This window comes from Scardinius erythrophthalmus (assembly GCF_964197995.2).
Source record: "Scardinius erythrophthalmus genome assembly, chromosome: 13".
Classification (NCBI taxonomy): Eukaryota; Metazoa; Chordata; class Actinopteri; order Cypriniformes; family Leuciscidae; genus Scardinius; species Scardinius erythrophthalmus.
This window is the reverse complement of record NC_138233.1, coordinates 7,282,717-7,302,509: the sequence shown is the minus strand read 5'-3', so window position 1 is coordinate 7,302,509 and position 19,793 is coordinate 7,282,717. Positions and strand designations below refer to the sequence as shown.

At 42.0% G+C, this 19,793-nt stretch overlaps 1 protein-coding gene across 3 annotated transcripts in view; it reads right to left on the bottom strand.

The window, feature by feature from the left end:
• The window catches only part of atg2a (autophagy related 2A), a 30,101-nt gene that overhangs the window by 6,659 nt on the left and 3,649 nt on the right, over positions 1–19,793 (bottom strand). The window contains exons 6-30 of one of the 3 annotated variants that reach the window (XM_081383027.1): positions 19,440–19,643; positions 18,909–19,011; positions 18,536–18,703; positions 17,893–18,017; positions 17,356–17,431; positions 16,997–17,249; positions 16,768–16,909; positions 15,510–15,608; positions 15,230–15,397; positions 14,036–14,300; positions 13,597–13,684; positions 13,320–13,488; positions 13,104–13,246; positions 12,781–12,935; positions 12,010–12,164; positions 11,722–11,872; positions 11,445–11,629; positions 10,516–10,596; positions 10,314–10,420; positions 10,134–10,226; positions 9,981–10,051; positions 9,822–9,898; positions 9,379–9,549; positions 9,174–9,300; positions 174–400 (exon numbers count right to left, since the gene is read on the bottom strand). In XM_081383027.1, the coding sequence (XP_081239153.1) occupies positions 174–400; positions 9,174–9,300; positions 9,379–9,549; positions 9,822–9,898; positions 9,981–10,051; positions 10,134–10,226; positions 10,314–10,420; positions 10,516–10,596; positions 11,445–11,629; positions 11,722–11,872; positions 12,010–12,164; positions 12,781–12,935; positions 13,104–13,246; positions 13,320–13,488; positions 13,597–13,684; positions 14,036–14,300; positions 15,230–15,397; positions 15,510–15,608; positions 16,768–16,909; positions 16,997–17,249; positions 17,356–17,431; positions 17,893–18,017; positions 18,536–18,703; positions 18,909–19,011; positions 19,440–19,643 (3,603 nt within the window). The remainder of the gene's footprint in view (positions 1–173; positions 401–9,173; positions 9,301–9,378; positions 9,550–9,821; positions 9,899–9,980; positions 10,052–10,133; positions 10,227–10,313; positions 10,421–10,515; positions 10,597–11,444; positions 11,630–11,721; positions 11,873–12,009; positions 12,165–12,780; positions 12,936–13,103; positions 13,247–13,319; positions 13,489–13,596; positions 13,685–14,035; positions 14,301–15,229; positions 15,398–15,509; positions 15,609–16,767; positions 16,910–16,996; positions 17,250–17,355; positions 17,432–17,892; positions 18,018–18,535; positions 18,704–18,908; positions 19,012–19,439; positions 19,644–19,793) is intronic. The other 2 variants (XM_081383028.1, XM_081383029.1) reach the window with 2 other exon arrangements.

Genomic DNA, 19,793 nt, shown 5'->3' with positions numbered 1-19,793 from the left:
TCAGAGAGATAAATTATTAACTTATACAAGAGAGAAAAGGACAAGAAAGAAATAAGGTGTAAAAAATATTTTTTTTTCTAATAAAATAAAATAAAATAAAATAAAATAAAATAAAATGTACACTCATTTTTTTCAAAGCAACTTAATAGAACATTACAAATGAGGGTACATACTGGGATGCCCATCCCAGGAGCCTCTAGGATGCAGAAATCATCGTTGTCGGTGGAACCCTCTGAGCCTTCCTCTGACATAATATCTGCATGAGCTTCCAAAGCTGTGGTGACCAGTCCATCAACATCAGACTCCTCCCCTTCTAGAACAGAGGGGCGGAGCTTAGGGGCTTCTCCCGGGAACAGATAGACTGAGACAGGCGAGGCTCGCCGGATGGAAGGAGAACCTGCTGGGCAAATACACAAATTTGAATAACCGTTAATCTATACCATTCAAAGGTCAAGAAATTAATATTTGTATTCAGCAAGGACGCATTAAATTGATCAAAAGTGACAGTATAGTAATTTGACATGAAGCAGCACAATTGTTTTCAACATTGCTAATAATAATACAAATTTTTTATTGAGCAGCAAATCATCATATTAGAGTGGTTTCTGAAGAATCATGTGACACTGAAGACTGGAGTAATGATGCTGAAAATTCAGCTTTGCCATACCATGAATAAATTCCATTTTAAAATATATTACAATAGAAAACAGTTATTTTAAATAGTAATAATATTTCACAATATTGCTGTTTTTATTGTATTTCTTATCATGAAAATGATATTTGATAATATTTCACAACATTGCTGTTTTTACTGCATTTTTTAATCATAAAAATGCAATTAGAAACTTCTTTCATAAACATTTTACCGACCACAAACTAGTCTTAATGTATTCAAAAACATAATTTAGTCGCAGTGCGACCAGAAACTCCTACAGAGAAAATTAGATGAATTCTTATAGGTGATAAACAAACAACTATCATCCTATTATTAACAGAAGTGAAAATATTTGACAATATTTGGCCATTTTTACTGTATTTATCATCATAAAAATGCAGCCTTGGTGAGCATTATGCCTCGTTTCCACTGAGCGGTACGGTACGGTACGGTACGGTACGGAACGGTACGCATTTATTTGCGTTTCCACTATCAAAAGTTGTGAATGGTACCAAAATGCCGAACCGTACCGTACCACTTTTTAGGTACCCTTCATAGACTGTAAAAAATAGTACCCTTCCATTGGGGTACCTAGCACAGTGGAACGGTACTAAAAGGTGGAGCTAGACTCACTGCAGGACGTTGATTGGTTGACAGAGAATCGTCACTTGCGCGTGCTACAAGAGGAATGACAACATAAGAAGCGCCATTTTTTAATATACAGTTTAATATAATACTACTGTTACTCAGGGGCGGACTTTACCATTAGGCAAAGGTCGGCAATTGCCTTGGGCCCCGAGCTACCTAGGGGCCCCCAAAATGCCCTATTAACTTATGCTTAAGTTTTTTTATTTTTTATTATTCTTTTTCAAATGATATATTTCTACAACTCCATTTGCGAAAATTGGCATCAAATCATTAGTGTCGCAGATAGGAGGGGGCCCCCGCCTCACTAAATTGGACTATTCCATTATCTCACTTACTACGCATCTGCGAAAGTGACAAGGCTGTGCCAAAACACTGACGGAGGAAAAGAAGTTATTGACAGACAGAGTGTACAGATTGACAGACAGAGTGTACAGAGCAGTAGACACTAGACAGAGTAAAAATGAAGCGAAGCTAGCTACCCAAGCGGTGCTGAAAAAAGGAGGAAGCGGGAGGAAACCAAAAAGTCTGTAAAGGTGCGCGGCGCGAAAGATAAACAACACGCAGTAACAGGTGGACTGGGAAATACACAAACAGAGCAAGACGAGTCTAAACGCGAAAACTTTAAGTTTCGAAGTTACCCAAGCGTCTCAAATAAAAGAAAAAAGTGAAAAGACGCTGATAAGTATTTGGGAACGCTGGGATAGATATCAGGAACAACAACGTTCAACGCACAGAAAAATCGTGAAGCAAAGAGGACACGGAGATCGACAGACAAAACTGAGCAGTTTACTTATGAATCATGATATTTTAAAAAATCTCAGCTCTCAGATTCTGTCAATTCTATTACGAAATTCAAACAATAATTCCTGTTTTGCCGTTTTAATGTAACGTGACAGATTCCTAGCTGCATGTGAACTGATCATCTCTAGCTAATAGTAAATAAACACGAATTAACAATGTTGAAAGATAAAGTATAACTTAGGCCTACCGAAATGTATATTCCTCATTCATAATATCGATCAATAAGTGTTTTTCAACCACAGAAAGAGGTAAAACAGCTGGAGAACAATCGTCACATAACATTTACCTCAGGAAAGCCATTTAATTGGCTAGAAAAAAGAGCTATAGAGAGTGTTTGGCTAAATATGTGTAGGCTACTATATTACTAAATGTTAACCGTAAATTATACCAGCTGATAGGGCTTTTTTTTCTTGAGAAAAAGTAACGGCTATCTTGTGAAACGTTACCTAATATTCATCCAAATGAGTCAATATTGAATCAAATCACAAGAATTGAATCGAAATGGTGAAATTTGTCAAGCAAAAAAAACATAGCTTACCAGAAATTGTACCATATAAACATTGTAACATGTTTCTGTTTAGGAGTAAAGAAGTGTATGCAGGGTTTAAAGGGGACGTTTTTTTCTCCTCTCTAACCTTTACTTCCCTGTAGATTAGCTTTACCTGCCTATCCACCATTCAGTCGGTACATATGTTTTTTCGTTCTCTTTTAAAGATTGGATGTGGAGGGGCCCATAGCCTACCTTTGCCTTGGGCCCCCGATTTGCTAAATCCGCCACTGCTGTTACTGTATCACGAAATGTAATTTTAAGAGTTTTTCAGGCGAGAATGTAGTTGTTTAAAGCTCAAATCTGTGGTTTATTTATAAAGATGATTTTTTTCCCCGGTTGTGAGATCCATGCGTTCAGCGGGCGCTCGGCGCTCATGTTTCCCGGCTGGATGAGCCTTGCCTCGGCGTTCGTCGCGGACTCCGACGGTAGTGGTTAAACATAAGATATAATTCGTTTTGTGTAGACCTAACGGGCGATCTTTGGTCTCTTGTGAATATATAATGAGTTCCCTGTCAATCGTTTTGGCTGAGGGCTAAGTTTAGTTTTATATTAACGTTATTTGTGTTTAACTACTTGTTAGAGCGCTGCATTTGGATATTTGACTGAATTGTTTGCTTTATTTCTTATTGTATAGCTTCTTGTACTTTACTTAAACTTTTATATAGGCTATTATTGATAAAACTGAAATTTTACAAAAAGAAATATGGTTTCTTGTCATTTTTTATTACAAGATTATCACTGATGTTTATTGCAACATTTGTACAAATGCATATATTGCCTGGAATATGTTTATTTTATTTATTTTTTTAAACGAAAAGAGGTAACGTTAGGGTTGTGTTTTAAATTTCGTTTCGTTATAAATAGAATAACGTATAACGTGCAGTGAATAATCAATATGCGTTGCGCATGAACCACATTTGTGTCCCTATAATGTTTAATTTATTTAAATGAAAACGAAAAGAGGCAGAGTGGTGTTTTATAACATATTTCGTTTTATTGTTGCTTAAAATGTACAGACAGAGTAACGTACTCGGTTACTAACGTAACCTCGGTTCTCTCTAGAAGAGGGAACGAGTACTGCGTTTTATCAAAACGCTACGGGAAAAGTCTCTTTTCACGAAACACTGAAGCAAAAAATTATCCTTTAATTTTCATATATGTAAAACGCGTTGCGGCAGCAGCAGACAGCTATGGCGAGACGGCTTGCTCGCTCATTGGCTGCTCTGCGGCAACTGCTTAAGCCTATCGAGCGAGGCCTGAGATGGCATCAGGCCAATGAGGGCGCTTCGCGCCCTCCTCGCCACTTCCCGCCGAAACGGGCGTGGCTTACCTCTATAAAAGGAGCTCGAGAAGGCTGACTCACTTGATTTTGATCGCCGAAGCGAACCAGAGTGAACCGTACGCACGGCAGAGAACGCAGTACTCGTTCCCTCTTCTAGAGAGAACCGAGGTTACGTTAGTAACCGAGTACATTCTCTTACGAGAGTCCTCTCGTACTGCGTTTTATCAAAACGCTACGGGAACCCCTTGCAAAACGCCGTGTTCTCTTACGAGAGTCCTCTCGTACTGCGTTTTATCAAAACGCTACGGGAACCCCTTGCAAAACGCCGTGCGTGCTGGGATAAAAAACACTGATCACCGGAAGCTATTTCAGGCATACAGTGCATAATCACCAGATTGACTCACACAGAGTCAGGGAATAAGGGTGGGAGCCTTAATTCCCTAAACTGTAGCGTCGTAGAATAGACATGTCCACAGACGCAAGTATAACATCACATAGACAGGGTAGGGAACCTGAACTAATGCGGAAAATGTGGGTCTTACACAGTTCTGCCCAAGATAGTCGGTAGCGCATAGCGCATGAGTTTCAGCGGTCTGACTAGACGGCTGAACGGATTACACCGACAAAAGCTTAGCCTGCAAGGCGGGAACCTCTAGGTTATAAAACCTGATAAATGTAGACGGCGAGGCCCAGCCTGCCGCCGTACATATATCCTGTAGGGAAATCCCGCTGGACCAAGCCCACGAAGAAGCAACGCTTCTCGTAGAGTGCGCTCTGACTCCCAACGGGCATGGAATGCCCTTGGCAGTATACGCCAGCGCTATGGCGTCAACTATCCATCTGGATAGACTTTGTTTCGAAACAGCCATTCCTTTGGAACGTCCACTGAACGAGACAAAGAGCTGCTCTGTCTGTCTGAAGACAGCAGAGCGGGACATATAAGCTCTTAAAGCCCTAACAGGGCAAAGAAAACTCGAGTCCCCTTCCTCACTCGATGCCGGCAGGGCAGCCAGGGAAATGACCTGAGCCCGAAAAGGCGTGTTGAGGGATTTCGGCACATAGCCGTGCTTAGGTTTGAGTATGACTTTAGAGTCATTAGGACCAAACTCCAAGCACGCCGGGCTCACAGAGAGCGCGTGCAGGTCGCCTATGCGCTTCACTGAAGCGAGAGCCATCAAAAACACTGTTTTGAAAGACAAGTGTTTGAGGCTAATAGACTGGATAGGCTCGAAAGGGGCACCTTTCATGGCCGCCAGGACCGTAGAAAGGTCCCACAAAGGAACTGAAGGAGGTCTGGGCGGATTCAGTCTCCTAGCTCCCCTGAGGAAGCGGATGACTAAATCATTCCTTCCCAGCGACTGACCCAGCGTTGAACCAAAGAACGCTGAAATAGCCGCAACATACACTTTGAGCGTGGAAGGGGATCTGCCCTTATCCAACAGCTCTTGTAGGAAGGAGAAAACCTCCGTTACCTCACATTCGAGGGGTGAAATGCTCCGAGCTGTACACCAGCCGGAGAAAACCGACCACTTCGAAGCATAAAGCCGCCGTGTCGACGGCGCTCTAGCCTGAGTGATGGTATTCACGACTCCCTCTGTGAGACCAACGGGTATCCGTTGAGCACCCACACATGAAGGGACCACAGTTCCGGGTGTGGGTGCCAAATCGAGCCCCCGGCCTGCGAGAGGAGATCTCTCCTCAACGGCAGTGGCCATGGATCGATATCTGTCAACTGCATCAGAACTGGGAACCATATCTGGTTCTCCCAGAACGGAGCTACAAGCAGGACTGGGCATTTCGTTTCCCTGACCCGTTCCAGCACCTGTGGCAGGAGGGAGACAGGGGGAAAAACATATAACGGGCAGCGCGGCCACCTTCGGGACAGCGCGCTGTCGGTCTTTGAAAAGAACGCGGGGCAGTGCGCGTTTTCGCGGGACGCGAAAAGGTCCACCTCCGCTCTGCCTAATCTCTCCCACAACAGCCGGACTGTTTGTGGGTGTAGAGACCATTCGCCCGGGGGAACATTGTTCCTGGACAGTCTGTCTGGGCCCACATTCTGAAACCCAGGTACATGCACTGCTCTCAGCGAGCGTAAGTTGTGCTGAGCCCATAATAGGAGGCGTTTCGCCAGCCTGTACAGGGATATGGACTTCAGACCGCCCTGGCGATTTATGTAGGACACCACAGCCATGTTGTCCGAACGGACTATGACGTGTTCGTCCTTGATGTGGGGACAAAAACGCGTCATCGCGTTGTGCACTGCCAGCATTTCTAGGCAGTTTATGTGTTGGAGCTTTTCTCGTTCCGACCACAGGCCGAAGAACGGTCTGCCCTCGAGCAGAGCTCCCCATCCCGAGGTGGATGCGTCTGTCGACACCATCCTCACTCTCGAGGAAGTCCCCAGGCTTACTCCTGATTGGTACCAGTCGTCCGCCGTCCAAGGCGCCAGGGCTGAAACACAGCTCTGATCGACCTTGAGGCGTAATCGACCGGTCGCCCACGCTCTGCGCGGTACCCGCGTTTTCAACCAGAACTGCAGCGGGCGCATGCGGAGCAGGCCCAGCCGGAGAACTGACGATGCTGAAGCCATGAGACCCACAGTGCTAATGTGTAGGGATGGGCACAAGCAGTGGGCATCTTCTGTACACATATAGCATCATCGGCCGTGGCCGGGACTTCGCTCGTGGGCTGCAAAACAAACACTTCTGCAGTTGCCTCTCGGGGAACAAACAGAGTGATTTGCATTCGGCGGCAAAATATTTTCTGCCGGCAGACCCGGGATTCGAACTCGGATCCTCTGCGCGAGAGCCTAATAATCTACCACTGGACCACAGTGAAGATACATAGACAAAGTCAGCGCGAGTATTATCCACACTGGCGTTTGCTTGCAGGCATGTACCACGTGCTCGTGGGCTGCGAAAACAAACACTTCTGCAGTTGCCTCTCGGGGAACAAACAGAGTGATTTGCATTCGGCGGCAAAATATTTTCTGCCGGCACACCCGGGATTCGAACTCGGATCCCCTGCGCGAGAGTCTAATAATCTACCACTGGACCACAGTGAAGATACATAGACAGAGTATTATCCACACTGGCGTTTGCTTGCAGGCATGCGAGTAAGCACGACATGCAATACTAACATTTTCAGACGCCTGAAATATGCCAGAATGTGAGAAGAGTGGATATCGCCCGGTTTCAGCGGGGCTGAAAACACTCCATTCCCCTTTCGCCAGTGACGCACGGGAACCGTAGAAACGGCGTTCGGTTGCAGGCAAGCGGGTACTACGCGCTCGCTGGCTGCAAAATGCATCTCCGAAGTCGCCTTCAGGGGACTGACAGAGCGAAGCATTGGCGGCATAAAAATATATATGCCGCTAGACCGGGATTAGAACTCCGGTCTCCCATGCGGAAAACCTATAACTCCGCCACTGAGCCACAGGGGGATGTAGGCTTTGAATGTGAGAAGAGTGGATATCGCCCAGTTTCAGCGGGGCTGAAAACACTCCATTCTCCTTTCGCCAGTGACGCACGGGAACCGTAGAAACGGTGTTCGGTTGCAGGCAAGCGGGTACTACGCGCTCGCTGGCTGCAAAATGCATCTCTGCAGTCGCCTTCAGGGGACTGACAGAGTGAAGCATTGGCGGCAAAGGCGGCGTCAACATGTATTCTTCGGCGTTTGCTGGCAGGCAAGCGTGCTATAACAGACTCACTTGCTGCAATAATATTTCCAGTCGCCGAACAGGGAACTGAGAAATATGAGAGAAAAGAGGTGAGACCGACCAATGGTGGGACTGAGAACACTCTTTTCTCCTTCGCCGGTGAATGACGCGCGCGGAGGCAGGGTAGCTTTTCTTGTAACGTAAAGAAAAACTCGGAAGGATGCCTGGCGAGTCCTCAGAGTCACCGTAGGCAATTGGCTCGGAGTAAGGGCATTTCGCCGTCAGCGAGCGCGAGCGCTGCATGAGAAGGCGTCTTGAAAAAGACGCAGCTCTTTTAGGGGTGAGTGTTGCAGCGAACACACACACACACACACACACACAGAGAAAACAGAGCAATATAGCAATAAAGGATATAGGCGTCGGAAAGCGCAGCAGGTACGGCTGTAGAAGGCGGCGTTGGCCAGCGGCTTCGAGGGCTCGTCCCGCTGAAGTGCTTGCTTCGAACGACGCTTGCTTCCGTGATCCAGCGATGCGTGCGCTTCGCTGAAGAGATTAAAATCAAGTGAGTCAGCCTTCTCGAGCTCCTTTTATAGAGGTAAGCCACGCCCGTTTCGGCGGGAAGTGGCGAGGAGGGCGCGAAGCGCCCTCATTGGCCTGATGCCATCTCAGGCCTCGCTCGATAGGCTTAAGCAGTTGCCGCAGAGCAGCCAATGAGCGAGCAAGCCGTCTCGCCATAGCTGTCTGCTGCTGCCGCAACGCGTTTTACATATATGAAAATTAAAGGATAATTTTTTGCTTCAGTGTTTCGTGAAAAGAGACTTTTCCCGTAGCGTTTTGATAAAACGCAGTACGAGAGGACTCTCGTAAGAGAACCGAGATAACCGGTGTATCAGCGACGCTTTTAAGAACGCGCTGTACCATTTGCATGTAGGAGTCGCACATGGCAAGTACAAACTTTGCGTACTTGATATTGAGAAAAGCCTAATGTCGGCGCTTGTCTTCTTGTGACAAACATGTCGAGGAGCAAGAATAAGATCTGCTGCATGTCATCCATTGTAGTTTACTATGTTCTTCTTCGCGCGAAAATGACGTCGATCGAAACACCACGCCTATCAAGTAAGGGTACTGTTGGCAGTGGAAACGCTAGCCAGATCATGGTTAACAGACCCGAACCGTACCGTACTGCTCAGTGGAAACGAGGCATTAGAGACTTCTTTCATAAACACATTACTGACCACAAACTCTTAATATATTCAAAAACATAATTTAGTCGCAGTGCGACCAGAAACTCCTACAGAGAAAATTCTTAAGGTGACAAACAAACAACTATCATCCTATTATTAACAGAAGTGAAAATATTTGACAATATTTCTGTTTTTACTGTATATCATAAAAATGCAGCCTTGCATTAGAGACTTCTTTCATAAACACATTACCGACCACAAACTCTTAATATATTCTAAAATTATATATTTTCAAATCTATAAAATATTATTCATAAAACAAAACATTAACTGATTTCTACATGTTCTTTTCTACATATTTCTTAGATCTATATAAACAACTGACAAAGTCTCACCAGAATCTTGCGTCTCTTCCTGAAGTATTCTCTCAGTGTCGATCAAGGCATCTGTGAGGTCGCACTGGTTAATCTCGGCTGTCTCTGCTGGTGGGCAGGACGGAAGGGATGCGGGACTTTCTGACAGCTAAAAGACAGACATTTTAGAGTTGAAAACAAGCAGGGTGAAAGAAGCTATAGTACAACTTTAAAAGACAAATCTCACCAGAAGTTTCTGTCCGGCGATCTCCGTGGGGCATGTGTGGCGAGGGGGAGGGTGTAGATCGCCCTGGGAAACCAGGTACTGCAGCATGTTAACTAGAGCAGCGCACGAGTCCGCACAGGTGTGTACGTGAACTACATTATTAGAACAACGAAGCTCAAACAGCGGCTGAGTCTGGAAATATTCATAAAGACAGACCGATGGTTATTAACAAAAAAACAAAAACAAAAAAACATTTGTGAGAAGTTTAAATTTTAAGCAGCAGCTGAAGTCCTGCAATATTATTATTTTATTATTTAACATAAATATTGATGTTTACTGGTGATTTTACTCATCATATTTAAATTATTTTACAAAAAAATGCACTGTAAGTCACTAATATATGAACTAATGTAAGTCAATTGCTATGAAATCTTCAAGCCAGTGAAGATTAGCATGACACTAACCAGTTTACTTGAGTCAGTTCCTTTCCAAGTCGTTATGGCTAGTTCCAGCAGATCAATGTCTAATACACATACATAGTCTGAGACACATAAAAACAGTGTGATTAGAGGTGGCCCACATTAATGCAAATTCAGATTTTAAAAGCTATGCTTGTTCTGTACCTCGCCTCAAATCCACCGTATCACTTTCACATTGATCAGACAGGTACAATGCAGAGTCATCTAAGATAAACCTAAAAGTGGATTTCAGAGTGGTTAGATCCAATCAATTAACCTTTGTGCAAGCGTTTAGGATCACACTACAGTCACCAGTACCTGAGGTGAAAGGTTGCGGTGTCCACAATGATGTTGCTGGATAAAGAAAAGGACTCAGCTGTAAACAAAACTCGCAGAGGAAGATAAAGAGGCCTGGAGGGAGAAAAGACAAAGAAAGTTGACAGAAAGAACAAAGAGCATTTGCCACACTTCGCCAAACATTCAGTGTTACTACAATACCTGTAGTCCACTGCACAGGTGGCCAGGTGTGTGTGAAGAACTGTGATGACGGCAGGTGGAGTGTAGCCTAAAATGTCATCATCGATGACATCAAGGAAATCAACAATCTGAATAGAGGATGAAGAGACACATCAGCCAGACGTTCATGACAGATCCACACGCTTGTTTAAAGTACGTATCTAATCTAGTTCCCAACAGGTACCTGCTCATGCCAGCTGTGATTGGTCAACGCCATGTGATGTCGTAAAGTAGCACCATGGAGTCGCAGCGCAACCACAAACTCCTACAGAGAAAATGAGATGAATACTTATAGGTGACAAACAAAAAACAAACAACTATAATTAACAGAACAGAAAGTAGACATCATGCGCTTTTCGCCAATATACGGCTTATTACGGTAATGTCATGCTTTCCGTCTGCAAATGACAGCAGCGCGGGATGGAAGGATTTGAACAGAGAGAAACGACGCGCGGCAGGTTAGCGTGTTTTGGATTGCATAAAATAATAAAAGAAACATGGCGAAAGAAGTGTTAGACATTAGAATAGGGGATTAGGATGATTTTTAATGAAATTTGGGAGGCGGATGGCCGTTACTCTTTCACGTATCTAAGCATGTAGTATGTGTGCCTATGAATGCGTGCATTTGTATGTGTGTGTGTATGAAAAAAAGTGTCCTAAATGAAAACTGTGCAACCCAATGTCACAAAAAAGACTTGTATATATGTATTATAGTTCATTTTTCAACTTTAAAGTGTTAGTTTCTTTTGTTCATGATTTTTTCTGGGGTTTTTTTCTAAATAAAAATCAGTAAATTTATTCTCGTTTTTTTTTTATATTTGTCTATTTAAATTCTATTTACAAACTCACCACACACAATAATGGTCAATAACTGTAATTTGTTGAAAGCTTATCTTTTTCTGAAAAAGATGACACCTTGCACATGAAGACAGCACATTGTTTTAGAATTTTACAGTCAAAAAAATCAAATTATGTGAAAAAACGCCTATTTTAGCTTCAGGTTCTAAATGGTTAATGCCTAATAGTCACATAAAGCAAATCAGAGTTGTGTGGTAATATAGTTTACATTTTGCAAGTATGCTATATGTATGGTGATAAAGTAAATGCACTAACCTTGACATTCCTTTCAAGGTCTAAAGTGATTTTAATGGCAGTTGACAGCATCTGAACGCCGGTTTCTCGGCCACCGACGCTGCTCACCCCCACCTCTGTGGGGTAAATGGTAGGGTCCAGATGACCTGGGGAAGTGAACCTGGGCATTTCGAGTTTCACAGGAATAGGGGAGTCCGGCACCTCCGCTGTATAAAGAGCCAAAGACACACAAATAATTTGTCATTTCAGAACTCTTTTCCCCCATGCAAAAACTACAGGAAGAGTTTTAACAGCTCACCTTTATGATACAGCTCCACTCTTTTGCTCTCTATGGTCAGGAAGTTGAGATTGGGATTGTTCTGGTGTTGCGTCACACTAAAAATCTTCCCCCCTTCCAAGTCCAAAATGAGTTCTCCGTGACAGAGGTCCACTTTACGTCCAGCTTCATTCTTTAAAATGGTATCAAAATTGGATTTGTGAAATGTGAATTGGTGAACTGGTATTGGTGTCTACTTCTGAAATTTGGCTTTCAAACTCTACACCAAAGCCACACCAATGTATCATGCTATTTTTCCATTTAATTTACCTTGCTGTCTGTCATGGCTTGAAGGCGGCCTTTTCCAATCAGCACTGTTAAACAGAGCAGACTCAGTGCGTGGCTGGACTGAGGCTCTGAGTGTTTCCTTCTTTTTGATTGCTTGGCTGAGTAGAACTGAGGCTCCTCTTCGTCAGAGTCAGATTCTGGCATAAGTGAAAACACTAGGAATTAATTTTTAACCCTCATGTTGTGGTTCGGACATTTTGACCCAGAGAGGATTTTCTTTTTCCTGAAAATGCTAGTTAATGTTATCGCATTGGACTAAATTTACTTACTTTGCTCACATAGGGTATAAAAACTTTTTTTTTTTTTACATTCACCACCTTGTAACTTTATTGATCTGAGCTTATGCACCTCAGTTTTTTTTTTTTTTTTTTTTGAGGTGAATAAGCTTCAGTCAGCTCTTGTGCTAAAAACTTGTGCTAACTGAAAGAAAACAAGGTGACAAAAATATTGAATCCAATATTTGATAATTTAGCATAATGGGAGATGTACCAGCAATTTCAAATGCAGATCATTTTTTAAATGATTAGGTAAAGGATTTTGAACACAGCACAATCCAAAACAGTAATTGTTCACTAAAACTATTAAAACAAAATAAAACAAAAATGTTTTTTTTAAACTTACCATGACAATTAATTGAAATTAGTTGAAATTCAAAATATGAATATACACTATAATAGTATATAAATAATACTAAAACAACCCTGAGCCAAAATGTTCATAATTTGAAATATGAAACAGAAGATCACGACTAACCCAGCCTGAATGCAGATTTACAGAGGTAAAACTCATCCTCTTCAGATCTGTGCTGGTGGGAGGGACTACGAGAACTTTGAAAAGAAGAAGGAGGAGCAGGAGGAGGGGACGGAGGAGGTGGAGGAGGCTCCCACATCAACAGATCATTATTAATCCTGGGGGGAAAGAGTTAAAGAAATTTGTTTTAGTTTATTTTGGAAAATACAAATTATAGGGTGGCAAAAAAAAAAAGAAAGTTAATTTTGTACCTGACACAACATGCATATAATCTAAAATGTATTTGAAATCAATGTTCTTTTGAATGTGTAAGTGCTGAGCAATACCTGTTATAGATGCTCAGAAAAGCCTCTTTACTCGGCAGAAGGATGTAAGCTACAGGAAACGTGATATCAACCACATACTGACACTGACATATACACTGAGACTGAAACTCTTCCATCTCCTCTGGGTCAGCTGGGATCACCATCTGAGAAAGAGGCAGAGAATGAGTGAAGTTTAGGAATGAATGAAAGAAAGACAGACGGGCAGACTGGACGTACCTCTTCCGTCTCAAACATGGTGCGATTGGATGAGAAGGGAGAGCTGTTTTTCTCTCGTAGTTCACATGGGTTCTCCAGAGACATGGAGCCCAGCCCCAGATCCCTGTTCACCCCTTCACACACACCCACACCATCAGATCCCGCTCCTTCATTTACTCGCACCTGAATCCTACAGGTGGAAAAGAGAGGGAGCTAAGATTCTAAAGATTTGTGTAACATATTGTATTATATTTTACCCAAAGCATAATCTCAGACATACATACACTCACTGACTCACCTGGGAATGCCATCAGGGTTCTGCGGATCTGGGCTCTTCTGCACACGGATACAGGGAAATGCTTCTCCCTCCCAGCCTTCATACACTCCTAAAACACACACAAACACACATCAAATTAATTTAGAAAGAAAACAACACTGAATCCTCAACACTAGGCCGTAGAAAGAATATAAACAGAAATAGAAATCTAACATCAAATATTTTAGAAAAATGTGCACTGACCAGCAACATTTATAAAAAAAAAATGGAAATGGAAATTGAATTTCATTTGTAAAAATAAAATAAAAATAAAATAAAATAAGACATTTAGCCCAGCATATAAGGCTGAGGCATTAGAGAGACACACTACTTGCTGAATAAAAATATTAATTTCTTTCAAACTTTTGAGTGGTAGTGTATTTGATAACTGAAAAGAATAAATGATCTTTGGATGCGTTACCGTGCAGATCGGTGAAACAGGCCTCTAGTAGTTTGGTAAGTTTGGCTCCTGTGTTGCAGGGGCCGTCCTGCTGAACGTCTGGCCCCTGCTGAGACTTCAGCTCCAGATTAGAGATCTGCAGACTCAAGATCTCACTTCGCACTGCCCGCTGGCTTAAAGGCCGCCTCAGCCCCGGGGGTCGAAGGTCAGGGATGGGGAAACGGACCTTCAGCACGGCGTAAGGAGACTGAAGCAGGAGAGAAGAGTGGAACTCCAACAAATGAGACTGCAGAGAAAAAGAGAGAGGAATAAACTATACATTCCAACCAGTTTGGTTTGTATGGGTTATAAGGGTGTCACGATTCTCCAAATCCTCGATTCGATTACATTTTCGATTCTAAAGTCACGGTTCGATTCGATTCTCGATTTAAAATAAAAATTAAAATTGAAAGCACATGCCATTTTTAGATTTTTATGCAATATAATAATATCTGACCTTTGTTCGCAATGTACCACACACTACATTGTCAAATTTAAAAAGTTTATTAACAACATAATGTAACAATAACTTATATCTTCAGTCAGTTGGAAACTTAAACAATATAACCTATTACCTATTATAGTCCGGGGCTCCCTGAGCAGTAACAGGCGAATAGCACGGCGTTTTAAATTGGGTTCCCACAGCGTTTGCAACGCAGTACGAGATTAGTTCTCGTAAGGGAACGTACTTGCGTAACCTCGGTTCCCTCAGGAATGAGTACTGCGTTGCCTTGCCGTGCTATTTCGCTCATATCAGGTACTTCGCTTCAGTCGATTTAAACCTAAAGTCCTTTGGCGAGTTTTCTCTGAATTTATACACTTCAGCCGCGTCCAAATTGGCACGCTCGATTGGACCGCACGCCACTGCTAACTCGCCATAGGTTCGTGCAGTTGCCGCAGGCAGCACAGCCAGCTTGCTCAGACGAGTTATGATGCTCTCGCTGTGCAGCTGCAATGCGTTTTAAAATAAAGGCTTCAATATTCTCTAGAAAAGGAGTTTTATCCATTACAGACAAGCCGAGCTGACGTGACATGGGGCGTGGCAGCATCGACGATTCCATTTTTTGATTCGATGATCGAGATTGAGCATTAATTTCGATCGATTTCGATTTTAACACCCTTAATGGGTTATGGGGAGGAATGGGTTATTATTTTTCAACAGGAGCATCTAGTGACCTCTGCAGCATGTGCTGTGTTTCTTTGTGGTGGCGATGGACAGTAGCTCAGGGCCTGCAGGATGTCCTCCAGTCGGCCCAGAATGTCAAGGTCCAACTCAGAGCTGAGCTCCCCGAGCTCGACCCGCAGCGAGCTGTCTCTGCGCACCACACGCCGCCTGCTTCCCCTCTACACGAAGGAAAACAGCAAGAACAGTTTAACATAGACCTATAGCGGAAGTATTAAAGACAAGAACACTTCTCACAAGTCAATGCCACAAGACTCCGCCAAGCTGAAGTACCTTACGCATGTGCTTCTCAGATAGACTGTGGTGGAACTGGGCACAGGGTCTGGCAGTGGTGCCCATCGTGAAGACACCGGCTGACTGGAACTGCAAAAGCTGGGAGAAGAAACACACATGCATTTTAAAAAAATCTCTTCCAGAACCTTCATCAGCCTGCAAGATGTTTCCTGCTGGGGAATTGAAAGTCTTACTTGTCATAACTCAAACTGTATTCACATCTGTTTAAGATTATCCTTGAGCAGTTGGCAAAGCTACTGAGCTACTAAACCATTACACCACTGTAATAATCTGGTGAACAACTGGTTAATTTCTGGTAATAAGGCCATTTGGATGTTTTTACCATCCAGATTGTATTCCAGAGAGCAACAGGGTAAAAAAAAAAATTAAACAAAATATTCTACAAAATAATGTAGCAAATGTGTTTCAAGAGGACATCTAATGAAAAACAGGACATTACTGCACTTTACGTGAAATAAGAGTTCAAATATTAGTAAAATATTAGGTCAGTATGTGGCCAGCCAATCATAATCATAAGTCATTTACATGTAGTCTTAAAATGGCAGCTATTAAATTCTAAGCTTTTTATCATTTTAAGGGTCAGAGAAAATGGTCAATAAAAATGGTAACACTTTACAATATTGCTCAATTCGTTAACATTAGTTAATGAGTTTGATTTAATTGATTATTATTATTACAGTATTAATGGTTATTATTACTATTACTACTACTTCTAAATAGAAATATGAAACAAAATAACTATTGTAATATTTAACTGTAAAAATTGATTTAAAATATATATATTATTGTTTTATTTTACAGTACAACTAAAATTTCAATACTATTTATGACTGTCTTAATTGTCTTACAGGAAGCCTATAAAGCAAGGGTTTCTCAACTCTGTCCCTCGAGGGCCACATTCCTGCAGAGTTTAGCTTTAACCTTGATTAAATTAGGATTGGAGCAAAACTCTGCAGGAAAGTGGACACTGACGGGTAGAGTTGAGAACATCTACTTTAAAACTTATATTTTTTGACAACAACTGGTTTATAAGCATTTTTCATGAAAAGTTTGGGAAGATGGTAGCTGAACTTTATATATAACTTTATAAGGACTGATTTTGGTAAAAGAAACTAAATTTATGAGTGGACTTCAGAAGAAAATTAACAACACATAAAATGTGAACCCATCACCCAACCCAGAAAGCCTGATAGATAATAGCATTTGGGTGTTAAGCGTCTGAAGATGTGCTGTTTACTTCTGTGTACTGCGGACCGCCCGAGTCCCACAGGCACTCCAGCAGTTCCAGCCTGCTGAAGGAGAGGTCGGAGGTCGTGGCTCGGATGTGTCGTCCTGCGCTACGCATCTCACATGCCAGTTGCACTGCTGCACCGGTCACTCTGAGGACCAGAGGTCAGAGGGAGTCAAAAGAAGTGTGTGCACGTACATATACAATCAGTGAGCATAGCAGTTCATTCCTGTCGTACCTGATGTGGGAGTGGGCACATGCTTTAGCAAAGCTTCCTCTCAGGTTCTGAAAGTCTCTCTCGCTGAACATGCTGTCCTTAAAGAATGCAAGCTCACGGAAAAACAACTTTGACACCTCAGCCAATGAGGAGAGCCCATCCGGCCCAGGAGGCGGGTCCTGCTCTAAAAGAGTCAGGGTGACTCCGCCCAGTGAGAGGCGAAGCAAAGAATCTGGTTTCATCGGCTCTGATTGGCCGTCTCGAGACGACCGTTCTATTGGGAAAGAAAACGAAAACACTGTTGGTGGATTGCAAGATGAAAAGTTAATGGAATGCAGACATACACAACGTGTGTGTTTAAAACAGGTTCAGATACATACTTGGAGGTCTGCTACATTGAGGCAAACTAGATAAGGATCCTGGTACAGGATAACGACGAGGACAGTTGAGCATTCCCTGTAAGAGACACATCATAAAGAGCAGGCCAATCATACACATGGGTAGCTGATGCAAAACAGGTCCATTGATCAACATCAATATATTAAGTTATTAATATATTAGTATTAAGGAAAGTGTGTTATCTTAGACCCTGTATATTATACATTTATGCACTTGGCAGATGCTTTTAACCAAAGTGACTTGTATAAAGGTATACTGTTTATCAGTTCATGCATTCCCTGGGAATAAAACCAATGACATTTGGCATTGTTAGCGCCATGCTCTACTTTTTAAAATACAGGAAAGAATTAGCTAATTGTTTTTAATACAGCAAAATACCATAGAGCAAAATCTAATGTGACTTAATGAGAGAAAAGTATAAATGTTTTTGTAACAAGGCAAAATGTTTTTGTCATTCACACCTGAATGAATCATTCTGAACTTGATGAGAAAACACCTTTGCACATATAAGCACTGACCTGTGGAGCCAGGCTGCTCTGGCTATGAATGGACGACTCCATATCGCTGTCAGATAATTCACTCCCAGAGCGTGTCGACAACACACTGCTGGTCATATAGCCAGGACCCATTGAATAAAACATGTCTGGGACAGAAGAATGGTCAAGATCAAAACACACAGAATAACTAAAGAAAATTAAGCAATTCTGGCAAAATACAGAACTAGAAATAGTTCCAGAGGTTTTTATCAGTGATAATAATAAGAAATGTTTCTTGAGCAGCAAATCATCATATTAGAATGATTTCTGAAGGATCATGTGACACTGAAGACTGGAGTAATGATGCTGAAAATATTACTTTGCCATCACAGGAATAAATTATATTTTAAAATATATTCAAATAGAAAACAATTCTCTTGAATTGTAATAATAAATTTAAAACATTAATGTTTTACTGTATTTTTGATCAAATGAGCAGCATTGGTGAACATAAGAGACTTTTTTTGAAAACATTGAAGAAAAGAAAAAATCATAATTATTATTCCAAACTTTAGACCAGTATATTACTGCAAAAATAGTCATCTAGTAGTGTGCCATTCTGAACATACCCACAATTATAATCAGTCATCTATAATAACCTCAACAAAATATTGCCTATCCTCACCCCCGTTCATCATGGTGCTGATATAGGGCTCTGAGTCCAACTCCAGGTCTCTGTCATACATTTCTGTGTTCAGCTGCTTACTAAGATCCTCTTCAATCAATCGCAGATCATCAGAACCCAGAGGCCTAGAAACACCCCCACCAGACAGACCAGCACCACCACTGCCTTCTGACAAACAGAGAGAGAGAAAGAGAGCACTGGACACTGTCAATCATTCAAGAAAATGGCTAAATTCATGCTGGTGCAAACAGCCACATGATGACTGTTGATGAGTCTCATTTGTACTATACTTTAAGACGTTTAAAAAGGGACAGTGAATTAAAACGCATGTTAAAAGACGATGACCAAACACACAACAGAGTGCTCATGTTACCTGATGTCTCGATGCAGAGGGAGGACAGGAGGTCTGTCAGCTGAGTGATCTGACTGGGGGACAGCAGCAGGTGGAGACACCCTACTTTACCATCCAACTCAAACTAAGAGGAAAAAGAAGTTCAGAATACAGTGGTCTGTGTGAACAATGAAACAACGATGGATCTTTTGGGTTGAACTAATCAAAATCTTACATGCATACTCAAGCAATGATCTAATAATTTAATCTGAATCAAAAGAATCATGACTGTCCATCTCACATAACAATTCCTATTCAATATTTTAAGCTTGTATAGCAGTTTTCACAATACATATAGTTTCAAGCATTTTCTGTAAAGTTGCTTTGTTTAAATGATACAATTAGGAAGTATTCTGTTATCTACCAGAGATGAGTGTATCAACGAAATTGAGTGTATCCATATGGCAGTAATATACAGCTATAATATTATACATGTTATTTGGTTAGTTAACATCATATATCTAACAACAAACATGGCAAAAGTCTTTTTTATTTCTTATTGTGCACACAAACCTTGGGCCCAGGCAGCATTTCATTTTGTTTAATTTTGACTGTTGTCTCTATGAATCCAGAGCATTGTCCAATCAGCAGAGGCTCAGGGGGCTTCTGGGTGGGATGCAATGATTGAGGGGCATCGGAGGCATCATCACCTTCATCATCTTCATCTGTCTTATCCGTCTCCCTGCTGCTCGCCATGACATCAGAATGAATCAGCCCCTAAATGGATGAGTTGAATGACAATGTCCATTACAGACAGGAAAAGTATGCTTGCCAAAGCAACATTTATGCTTTTAACAGATAATTTTAAACAAAGTGCCTTAAAAATAAGGAACATATCACAAGCGATTTATCATAATAGCCAACAAT